This window comes from Nestor notabilis, unplaced genomic scaffold (genome assembly GCF_000696875.1).
Source record: "Nestor notabilis isolate BGI_N333 unplaced genomic scaffold, ASM69687v1 scaffold14554, whole genome shotgun sequence".
In the NCBI taxonomy this organism is placed as follows: Eukaryota; Metazoa; Chordata; class Aves; order Psittaciformes; family Psittacidae; genus Nestor; species Nestor notabilis.
Window position 1 is genome coordinate 8,930 of NW_009925321.1, and position 11,949 is coordinate 20,878.

General features: G+C 50.7%; 1 protein-coding gene across 1 annotated transcript in view; it reads left to right on the forward strand.

Moving 5' to 3' along the window:
- SNX19 (sorting nexin 19) overlaps nt 1–8,602 on the forward strand; it is a gene marked incomplete at its 5' end in the record, with an annotated part of 17,470 nt that extends 8,868 nt beyond the window's left edge. Inside the window, 3 exons of the mRNA XM_010013011.1 lie at nt 7,393–7,577; nt 8,058–8,145; nt 8,479–8,602. Coding sequence (XP_010011313.1) covers nt 7,393–7,577; nt 8,058–8,145; nt 8,479–8,602 — 397 coding nt within the window. The remainder of the gene's footprint in view (nt 1–7,392; nt 7,578–8,057; nt 8,146–8,478) is intronic.
- Nucleotides 8,603–11,949: the final 3,347 nt, after the last annotated feature.

The following is an 11,949-nucleotide window of genomic DNA, read 5'->3' on the forward strand; positions in this document are numbered from 1 at the left end:
TGAGTCAGCTTCTCTGAAGTGGTTTCTTGCAGGTTCTTCTAGCTCTGGTTCCCTTCATGAGTCTGGCTGGTTTTGGCTTCTTTTCCTTGTAGGGCTTCCTCTCTTGACCTGCTTTTCCTAAGCTTTGGAATATGGTCATTAAAACTGGGCTGAGTGGTCCTATGGGGGCTGTAGCAGCAAGAGGTTGTCTTTGGTTTCAGGTGCTGGATCTTGCTGGGATGAAGAACTGGGTAAGGCCACAGAGAGATGATCGTCTGCAGCCTGTTAGTAGATCTGGAGTATCTGAGCTTTTCTGAGCTTAGATTTTGGGGGGATTCTGTTGGGGTTTGGCTCAACAGCTTAAGTCCTGGCCGGTGCCATGCTCTGGGATAGGTACAGGGAGGATGCAGTTGGCCTGAACACTGCTGGAGCGTGCAGGGCTCTGGCTTATTCCAGATTTGGCTCTTTCCAACCCTGTCCTGCACATCCAGTGCACCTTGGATGGGAATTACAAGGCTGGGGGGAGCAGGACGTGCCTCCCTGGCTCCTGAAGTGGTCTTGAAGCTGGATGCTGTGGAGGTTGCTCCCTGCAGAGGTCGAAACCAGCAGCAGCAGGGCCTCCTGTCTCGGAGGTGACTGTCACATTGCTCTGTCTCTCCCGTGCTGTGAGGTTTTGTGTCCCCATCCCTGCTTCATGGTGTGTGTTGATGGGTCAGCAGTGTGGCTGGTTGCATTACCTTTCCCTCTGAGGGCTCACTTAGCTTCCAGCCCCACCACATGGACTGCTATCCATGGCCTCTGATGGACAAAGGTCCTGGGCTGCCAACTTAAGAAGGTAGCAAAGGGTCCTTGAAGCTAAGACTGGGGTCCCTTTGGCAGTTCAGCTCCAAAGGATGCTGCAGCTTGCTCTCATGGCACATATCCCATCCCTCCATCAGGGATGCAGCACACTGCCCAGGATGGGTTCTGATGGGCTGGTGCTGGGCACAACCCCAGGCTGCCTTTGCCTTCAACCTCTTGCTATCACCTTGGCTTCAGGGCTAAGGATAATGGCGCTTGTGCAACTGCTGGATCCAAGTCAAGGAGCTCAGAGCTTTGGGAAGCTGCTTTCCAGGTGGTGGGGTGATTGTTTTCCTTCTTCCTTGATCTCTGTGCCAGCAGCACTGGCCAAAACCAAGATCCTTGGCAGCCTCCTTGATGCTCTTGACATGAAAGTGCCACCAGCATGGAGTGTTGCCTGAGCCTCTTCAATGGCCTTGAGTAAACCTGCTCCTCAGGCAGCCAAGCACCTGCAGCTCCAGGAGTGCTGGGAATGTGCTGGGAATGGGCAGTGGATTCAGGCCAGCTCTGGCCATCTGGAGCCCTGCAGGGGCCGTCCAACAGCCAACCTCACCTCAGTGGGGGTCAGCACGACGTTGGGGTGTAAAGGTGTCACTTGGTGTATCCTGGGGTGGGATGTGGCATGATCCCTGCGTGATCTCTGGGACCGAAGACATTAAAGCTGAGGGTTGACTTGTGCTCTTCAGAGAAGCTGGAAGCTTTATGCTAAAGCTGCTCCCAGTGTGGCTGCTTCTGCTTCAGAGCTTACACACGGCTTACATGTAGCTTACTACTTCGTGTGGCAGTGGTTGGAAGTGGATGATCTTAAGGCCTTTTCCAACCCAAACTATCCTATGACCCTCAGGGCTTGGGCAGTACCTCCGAGTTGTGCTGGCAGAACCAAACTGCAGCTGGAGTGAGTAAATCCATCTCCTTCTGCCTTGTTACCAGGGCATGTTGAAGAAGGTCCTTTACAACCATGTGTTGAGGGGCTGGCACCAGGTTCTCCCCCTTGCAGCAGTGCAAGTGGGAAGCCCAGCCAAAAAGCCAGCAATACGGTTTGTACGAAGGGGAACCAACCCCCTGGCATCTTCCTCTTCATCTCTGGCTTTAGCTGGTTGTATTGTAGCTGCAAGGAGGAGGAGGAGGAATGGCCAAAGCAAGCTGTGGGGACTGTGTGTGGATGTCAAGTAAATAAAAACCAGCTTGGAAATGGGCCTCCGCTCACTCATCACCAACCACCTGGAACTTTTGGATCTGGCTTGGAATCTCTGTCCCGGGCAGTGTGTTTTCCTCTTCTAGGAGCAGCGTTCTTCCCCTAGAATGAAGAATCCAACTCTGCTGTGATAACAGCTGCAATGCTTTTAAGTGCATCTCTCTTTGGATTCCATTTCAGCCATTAGATCCATGCCAAAACTCTTTTCCTAGGTTTGAAGAAACCCACCAACCCCCCCGAACTTCCCGTTTCCAACAGAACAGACAAAGAAGAAAAGGATTGAGAGGAACTCGTGCCTCCTTTTTGGGTTGAGTTTTGGGGGCTTAATGGTGGGTTTGGGTAGTTTGGTTCTGAAGTGGGCTGATGGAGCAATGTGCTTGGAGTAGGACCAGGCTGAGAGCTCAAATGGCTCAAGAAATACTTGATGAAGATGTTAGCAAAAGCTGGGATGTTTTGTTACAAATCAAGGGGGTTTGGGGATGATTTCTTGTCTTTCTCCCCCTTTCTAAGCCTCACAGCTTCACAGGGAGATCTAAAAAGCCAAAACCAGAGCAGCCCAGTTAATTCACTGCGGGGAGAAGATGTTGGAAGTTGGAGCCCTGTGTTTTTCTGTGATGTCTCGGGAGTGTTTTGGAGGGAGCAGCGCAAAGCAATGCCCCAAATTCCAGCACTGAGGGGTGGTTTCATGCCTACAGTAAGTAAGAGATGAGTTATTGTCCTTCCCTTCTCAGCCTGGCTCCAGAGCAGAGCTGCTCCAGCCCTCACAGCATCTCCATGGCCTCCTCTGGCCTCACTCCAACAGCTCCACGTCCCTCTTGTGCTGTTGCCCCAGAGCTGGACCAGGACTGCAAGGGTGGGTCTTATAGAGCGCAGCAGAGGGGGAGCATCCCTTTATTCCACCTCAATTCCTTGCAGCTTCATTTCTCACTTCCTTCAGCAGAGCTGTGCTTGGGAGGCTGGTGGGATGCTCTGTGTGAGGGCAAGGTCACAGTGCTGCTGCCTCACTGGTCAAACACTCCATTAGTGTGCTCAGGCAGAGGTACAGGACATGTTGTTCACAGCACATGCAACTAGAAACGTTTTATAGGGCAGCAGGAGAGCAACATTTCCAGTAAGGAGAGGAGGAGAGTTTACTTTTTGCCTCCTTTTTGGCCAGGAGTTGAAAAGGACTCAGGGTGCTTTTTATTCTTTGATTTATGGAGAGCTTTTTGTCTTTGCTGTTTCCTTCCTCTGTGAAGGGTTTACTATGGCCTGGACAAGTGTGGCTTTGCTTTGAACATGGTGGAGGTGAGTGTGGGCCCTGCAGAGAAGGTGGATGTGGGCTCAAGCAGGTGCTGAAAGCTGAGCCTGGTGGGGAAAGCTCTCCAGTTGTGTGTTTCCATTCTTCTCCCTGTGCTTTCCGCAGCTCTTGCTTTGGTTTTCCAAGCTTTTGCTCCAATCTTTTACAGTCCAAGCACTGAAATGTTGCTGAGCCCTTGAGTGAAGGATATTCTTGTGGTTTTGAGGCACAATTTGGGGAGGAATTTGGGGGACAAGTACTGTAAAGGGGAGAGGTGGTGCTTGAAGTACCAGCCCTTCTCCATTTCCTAAGAGGCAGAGGCTTGAATGCCTTTTGCATTTCCACATGCTGCCTTTTCCTTAAATCCTTTTCACTGCCTTGGTCTCAGGGGCCTTTGTTCAGCTCCTGCTTAGCCATGCCATGGTAACTCCCTCAGGGAAGTGGAGGCCTTCTCCTGGGATGGCAAGGAGTAGATGCTGAGCTGGAATTGCTACTGTTTTGCACAGCTTATGTCTATTTAGTTATTGATGCAGCTAAAGCAGATTAGTGGAAGCTTTCTTGTCTCTTCGTGGTCTCCAGTTTGTGTTTGCCTAAATCATTACAATGCCCAATTTGGGGGGATTCACAGTTGCTGTTGCTTCAGGTTTGGCTTTTTGTCCGTTCCTGGTCCATCTCTCTCTTCCAGCCTAAGCAAATCCAGCCTTTCCTTGCTGAGTTGAGCTTGCTCTGTCTGCAGGTGAACCCACTTCAGAGAGTGCACCCAGCTCACAGGAGGCAGGTAAAACCACATCCATACACTGTCTTTTGCCTCTTCCTGACTCTTAAGGTTGCTCTTACCATGGGCTGCTCCATCTTGGTGGCTGCTGGATGCCAGAAGTCATCCAAGATACATCTCCCCAGGCCTTTTTTTCTCATTCCTGGGGCATTTCTGCCTTTCCTGTCTTAATGAACCACTTCATCTGATCTTGGAGCTCCAGCTTAAGCCATGGCATTAAATCAGCTCTTTTTTAGCAGTCATTTCATTCCTCCAGCAGCAGCTATTCCAAAGAGGACCCTTACACCATGGGCAAGTTATGCACCTCCAAGACTTCGTAGCCTTTGCAGTCTGTCTCTTTGCATTGGGCATTATCAAAGCATTTGGATGTCTGAGCCCAGGAGGTCACTTGATCTCTTTTTGGTCTCAACTGAAGTGTAAGGAGATGGTTTGGTGATGGGTTTATTTTGCTTGCTTTCTTATTCAGGCTGGTTCTTCATGAAATAGCAGAATGGAAATAGTAACTCATCAGCCATCCAAATGACTCTGTTTGTGTTTCTTGCTGGATTTATTTCTACCTGGAAGCAGGGGGGGAGGTGTGCGGGGTGTGCTTTTATGTGGCACATAGATCTCAAATGCTTGCTCCTTTAATAGTACCAGAAATCATCTGTGATCTGCTGGCAAAGGTCAGCTTTGGAGCAGCACATAGTTGGAGTTCCTGTGTGAGAAGTGTGCGCTGGTACTCCTGGTCCTGGGTCTGCCTGATGGAAAGTCAATTCCACAGGACAGGGAGGAAGGCTTTTGGTGGCAGGTTACTCTTTCCTTTTGAAGCATCTGAGAGCATCAGGTGCTCTCCCATGGATGCTGAGCTGTAGGGACCAGTCCTGACAGTTCTTCTCTTCCCAATGCTTTTGGAATGGGTCCATGCCCTGATAGACTGGAAACAGGGAACCTAGAGCACAGTCACTTGAGTCTTCCTTCCATTTGCCCCCAGGTTTGGTTTCTTCATCTTTTTCTTGTCCCCTTTCCTGTCTAGTTTCTTCTCTGTATGTTTTTGGTGGTGTTTTCCCCTCCTCCTAGCAGTGAGCATCCTGCTGCTTGAGCACCATGTGGTGGAGCAAGTCGGCCTCTTCCCAGGAGCATCCCCTTGGCACGCAATGGTGCAACATGGGGTAAAACCAACAGAGCCCTTCTGAGCTCCTGCCATTTGCTTTCAGCCCACTATTTGCTTGATTTCTTGCTGTTTTAGGAGCACTGCTAAGAAAAAGCAAGATGATTTGCTTTCTGCACTCTTTTAGAGCATGGTAAGTGACTTGCTGAGATGAATGGCAAGTCAGTGTTCAATCTGATCTCCCTCGACGCCTGATTGCGCTCTTTGCAGCACTGTCCCCAAGTCTCTGAACTTCTGTTGCTTGTCAGATGGTTTCTCAATTAGGAAAAGCAGGTTGTATAAGGAGACATGTTAATGAAAGTCCCTGTTAATGAAAGCTCTTGCCCCCTGGAGAAGTCACACTTTAACACTTGAATTTGGTTGGGGAGTTTAACATGATCCAGGGTGTTAAACTCAAGTGCTGGCTGGAGATAAAAACCCTCTTAAGCAATTGCATTTCAGACAGGCAACACTGATGTGACATTTGTCCTCTAAAGCAGGTAGAAGTTACACTTTGGGTCTCTAGCACTAGCTTCTAGCAACATCAGCACTCCTCATGTGGCTGAGCATAAATGCGTGTCCCCCTTTCCAGTGCTGGGATGACCGGGAGCATTGCCCTTGCTCCAATAAGACCTTGGTTTGAGACGTAACGGCTCTAACTGCTGCACCAAGACTCATTGTCAGGTTCTTTGGTGCTCTTTGCTTTTGCAGCTCCTTTTTCCTAGGTCTGCATCCTTCAAGACGTGTAGGCACCTTGTGCTGAAGAAGGGAGCATCTTCTTGCAGCCTCGGTCCCAACGATCGCTACCTGCTGTTCCTTTGCCCCTTTAGGTGTTGCTATTCCAGCTTCTCCACTCGTGGTGTCCCAGTTGTGTGGGGAAGGAAGCCCTTGGCCTGGCTGCCTCGCCTGAAGAATGCAGACAGTCTGGCAGAGGGCAGGTTAAATAAAGTTTGCCTTGGCAGGGCCCGTGCTCTTGGATGTACTATGAGCTGCCGGGGCGGAGTGGTGAGGGAATTGCAAGCACGAACACAGGCTGCCAAGAGGAACGGGGCTCCTGGCTCTGCTTCCCGACTGCTCTCCCATGGGACTCTTGAAGTACTGGCCTCATCACAAGCCTTATCCGTATCCCTAATCCCAACCCCTTGCTGATATTCCCTCTTTGCTCTGGAGCCTCCTGCTGATAGGATGTTGCCAGCAGCGCTGCGCCACCAAGTCCTGGTCTTGCTAAATGGAGAGAAACCCTCCTGGTGGGCTCTGTGGCATCAGGGATTCATCTTCTTATTCTAGGGGGAAGGATTTTGGGCAGTGGCAAGTTTTGACGGATGACTGTAGCTTTTGGTGTGACATTGGGAAGTGATTTCGTGTCTGGGCAAGGGGCTCTGCACCACTCATGTAGACTCACAGACTGGTTTGGGTTGGAAGGGACCTTAAAGCTCATCCAGCTCCAACCCCTGCCACGGGCAGGGACACCTTCCACTAGAGCAGGTTGCTCCAAGCCCCTGTGTCCAACCTGGCCTTGAACACTGCCAGGGATGGGGCAGCCACAGCTTCTCTGGGCACCCTGTGCCAGCGCCTCAGCACCCTCACAGGGAAGAGCTTCTGCCTGATGTCTAACCTGAACTTCCCCTGTTTAAGCTTAAAACAAGGGTTTAGAATCAATCCCTGGCCAGCACTTGGTGCTGTGGACACATCTCCACTGACATCCTTGGAGCGTGTCTCTTGGTCTCCAAGCAAGATACCTTTGACTCTCTTGACAGCAGAGGGACTGGTGAGAGAATCAGTGGTTGCCAGAACATGTTCACGTCCTTCCAGGCAGTTACAGGGCTTGTTCCAGAGTTAAACCACCACTTTTTCCAGCTCTGTGAATAGATATAACTTAGGAGGTTAAGGCCACTCATATCCTTTAGCCATGCTCCCTTTGGGGACCACTTATTTGGTTGCCTGTGGACAGGAGGGTGATGGAGCTTCTCACGGCCTTTGCTTTTCCCCTGTGACTTTACATATGTGTTTGTCTCTAAAATAAGGACCCTGTGTCAGCTTCTGGTGCATGGGGAAGACTCTTTACTTGTGGCTTGCAAGCTGCATGTGAACTGCCCCAGTGAGCTCCTTTAGTGCTTCTGATCGGCAGAAAGCTCCCAGGTTGGTACCAAGCTTGACTTTTCCTGACCTTTCCTTCTCTTTCTCTCTGCCCACAGGTGGCTGGAAGTGCAGGTAATGAACCTGACCTGCACCCAGCGTTGGGTCCAGTACCTCCAGTTGCTGCAGGAATCCATCTGGCCTGGAGGGGTGTTACCAGCAGTGCCCAAACCAGCCAGGACAGAGGAACAGAAGAAAGCAGCAGCAGAGCAGGCCCTGCAGAGCCTCATGGGCATCTTGCCCAGTAAGTGTCCCCCAAAGATGTCATCTACCCTTGGGAAAGGAGCTGTGGGCCAGGCTGGGAACCCTCCAGTGCATTGGCATGTCTGGGAAGGTGGTTAAACACTGGGAAATGCTCATGACCTTGGAGTTTCAGTGGTTTTCTGCAGGCAAAAGCCAGTTTCCTAGTTATATCTGGGGAGCAGCACAGTGCAGAGAGACCCAACATGTGTCCTGGTGGTTCCCAGATCCTTTGGGGATGAGAAAGCACTATCAGTAGATGCCCTTCCAGCCTGGAATGCTTTCCTGGCATCCAGTGCTATTCCCTAGCTCTTTTCTGTCATGGTAATGTTGGATGGGAGATGCCTCAGGCTTGAAGCACCATCGTAAGCTTTGATTGCTCATGATTGATTTTGATGCTTTGATTGATCCACAAGCTTCAGACTGACCCAGTTTTACTACTGGGGCAACGTGCCATTCCTAAAACTTTCTCTGTCATTGACAGATGTGATCCAGGAAATCCTTGGAACCAGTAAATGTAGGATGAGCTGGAATGTGGTCCTGGAGTCCCTGAGCCAGCCTGTCATCAATAAGTATGTGGATTTTATGGTCTCTTTACCCTGATAGCCTTTGTGATAGGGGTTGTAAGCTCCACTCTGGGCTTCACCATGACATGAATGCTGCTTGGCACATTCTCCTGAGCCTGGACTTGGACTGTCAGAGGACATTTGGCTGGCTTAGGATGAAGATGCATGGCTAGGACCTTGGTCTGCCTGGAGAACATGAAGCCAGTGGTGGTCATGAGTGTGTGGATATCAGAGTTGGAGAAGTCCTGCTTTAGTTTGGGTTTAGATGAGCTTAGGGAGCTGCATTTGTGTTCCCTGTTTGCCCTCACCAGCCTCAGCTTTGTCTTCTCTCCCTTTCAGGCACCTGGTTTTCTGCCTCTTGGACATTCTGCTGGAGTTCTTGGTTCTGAAGGGCTCCAGTGAGGAGCTTGGGACCTCATCTGTGTCACCATCAGCCTCCAGTGGCCTGGACAAAGCACATTGACCAGGGCTGCTGTAGCCAGCAGTGGAGGAGAGAAGCAGCCACTGACATAGGATGGTTTCATTTTCAGTGTTCACTGAACATGTCTGGGAGCTTCTTGGAAAGAAATGGTCCAGCTGGTGCTAAGTGAGGCTGCTTCCAGGCTTATTGGGGCTGGATCATGGATTCAAGGCAGTGTCAGGGGCTGTGTAGCATCTGTCCCGTTGCTGGAGAGCCTGGAGTGAAGATGCCTGACCTCTGCTGGGCTGGACACTGAGAAGGATACTCAGGCTGCCCTCAAAGCCTGTTGTCTTGCTCCGTGATTCTAACTTCTAAAGGCAGATGGCATGTAGGATGTGTTTTTGGCATGCCATCAAGACCAGCTGTGATGGGATCTGGTTGATAGATGTGTCTCCAGGAGGACCAAACACTGTCCCTGCTCTCTAAGCAGCCTTACCTGTGTATCTGCCACATCATGTCTTGTACCAGAAGGAAGAGTGTGGAGCTGCTCTCCTGCTTTAGGGACAAAGATAAGCTCCTTCCCACTGCCACTGCTCTGTCATGGTTGTGTTCTGGCATCTCTTGCTGCCTGAACAGTAGGATACAAATAGGGAGAGCACCACCTTAGCTCTCTGTCACCCAGCACAGAATGAGTGGGATGTCAGCTTGAGAGCTGCTTTCCCAGCTTATCCAAGGCCTGAGTGGCTCTGCAAGCTTGTGCTGCCTGCTTGGCAGGTTTGGGAACAGGGCACATGGACACAATATGCACCAACAGAGCAGCCTGGGGACTTGTTCCTGGGAGAAAGATGAACTGAGCAGTGCTGGAGCTTCCTGATGGAGGGGACACTGCTCTTGGTGTCCTCTACACATCAGAATAGACTTTGCAAGAGGGAAGCATGCAGGATCCCAGCTACTTTGCATGTTCTAATGCCAAGCAGTGCATTTCATCTGCTGTTCCTCAGACCTGGCTACTCTGTGGCATGTTTGGAGAACAACATGGAACTCCAACGTGCTTACTACTGGTATTACTACAACTTGACTGTGTTCTCCTTCTCAGAGACAGCTGCTTAATAAGGGACACACGTAGTATGTGCTGTTTCGTGCTTCTGGTGTGTAAAAGTACAAGGAAGGAGGAGTTTGCTGCCAGCATGTATGTTTTTAGGGAGCTCTAAGGCCATCCCAAGACTAGGCAGGATCCAGTGTAATGAAGCAAAGCAGTTTGGCATCATTCAGCAGTGACACTTGTGAGATGATAACTTGCTACCTGCTTGGAAAAGGAGGGAGTATGTGTTAAGTAGCTTAAAAGTAGATGAGGTAAAGCATTGGAGATGATCCCAAATGGCCAAGCAGCAGTATGGGAGCAGGAATCCCATATATCTTTAAGTATAATATGTGTCTTTCACTGCCAGGCTCATTTCCCTTCTTGTGCTTCCTACTTCCATTTACTCCATCACCTCTCTTGAGGAGCGGGAGGAGGAGTCACTTTGCAGCCCTGTTGAGCTTGATGGCTTCTTGGTGTGCTTGCTTGTTGTTTCCTTGTGGATTTCATGGGTTTGGAGCTCTAAGATTGCAATCTCGGATCAGGGGGATCATCAAGAGGCTGAAAGGCATCATTCTGAGGTGCACTGCACACCATGGCACTGCCAGCTCCATGCAGGGGTAAAGGTGAAGCACAGTCCTTAGCAGACAGTGCATGTGGCTTTGGAAGGATGAGGATGGATGGAAGAAAGGCTGATGGAGCCCTCCTGATGGACATAACGGGTGGTTTCTGCTGCCAGGCTCCAGAGCCAGTGCTTCACTGGGATGCTGTGCCAGTGCCGTGTGGTTGCACCAGAGCTGCTTGGGCTCTGCATGCCCTGCTGCTGCTCGAGCTGCACTGTGCAGCCTTGCTCAAGCAGCAGCATCTCCTCCGTGCTTACACAGGAGGAGCTGGGGCATAAGAGATGGAGTAGGTTTACTTCCCTGTGCTCTTCAGTCAGCAGCAGACTGGGGATCAGACCCCAGGAGTTGGGATTTGCAGGATCTTGGGTTTAATCTTTCCTTAGCGCATGGAAAACAGGCTCCAGCGGAGCCCTTCTCATGCTCTTAGTGGCTTCAAACTCCCCTTTTCTCCTTCATCCCTCTCAGTCCCTTCTCACAGCTGAGGTGAGGCTGCCCAGGAGCAAGATTTGATCCCAAGGAAAGGCTGCAGACTGCTGTTACGTTAGATACAGAGCAGCCATCACTTGGGTTGGGTGCTCACCTCCACCTTGCAGGGTATAGACCTTCAGGGCACCACTGTAAGCTACACAGGAGTCGTGTTGAGCCAGAGCTTGGTGTTTTGGGGGTAAGGAGCCACCATGCACTTACTCCCTGTTGTATTTCCTGCGTTCAAACCCTTGTAGCAGGTGTTTGTGGTGCAATGCTTCAAGTCTGTAGAAGTGCACTGTGTTGAAAGCCTATTTTGTTATGAAATGAGGAGCAAACTGGTGCTCCCAAGCCCTTGTAACTTATGTCTCTGTGTACAATAATAAGTCCCTTTCAAACTTGTGTCTGTGTTGGGGTTTAAAATTTGTCTTTGCTACCAAACTGCCTGTAAGCCCTTGGGAAGAGGAGAGCAAGGAGGAGGGAGAGTGGGAAGGGTGGCAATGGGGCTGGGACAACGCTTTGCCCTCCTGGCACCCAGTGGTGTATACATGGCAAACCCCCAATTCCTTAGGAGCTCGGTGAGGAATGGGAATGGTTTTTCCCTCTCTGGTAACAGCAGCATTGCTTTTTCCTCCCTGACAAGCAAACTTCTGGATTTAGGCTTTCCAGTGAGTGTGAAAGCAGAGATGTTGGGCCTTTCTCCTGCGGGGAAGTGAAAGCCACCCGGAGAAGCAGGGGTGGTGCAGCCCCATCTCCACATCCCTTGGGCAGTGCTGCTTAGGAAGCTCCCCCTGGTACTGGGCCTGGAGGAGGAAAAGTGGTAAGTTAAAAGGACATGAAGAATGCCTGAAAATGAGCCATTCCACATGGAAAGTGACAGATTACCTATAAGGAAAAGAGAGGGGAGGAAGCCAAACCTGATACAATGAGTCCTCGGAGCATGTATTATTGTGGATTAGTTCTGCCATGGAAAGATCCCATCCACCCTATGAAATCCATTACCTCCAAGCCAGGGAGCATTTGTACAGCACCTGATGTGGGGAGTGTGGTTGAAGCCAAGTTCCCCTTTATAATATCCCCCCCCCCCCGGGGAGGGGGGGGGCCTTCTCCGGCATACACCAGGAGTGTGGTTGAAGCCAAGTTCCCCTTTATAATACCCCCCCCCCCCAGGGGAGATTGGGCCATTTCCAGTGTCAACAGCCAGAGGATGAAGCATTTATCTCTGCAGAGCAGTGGCTGATGAA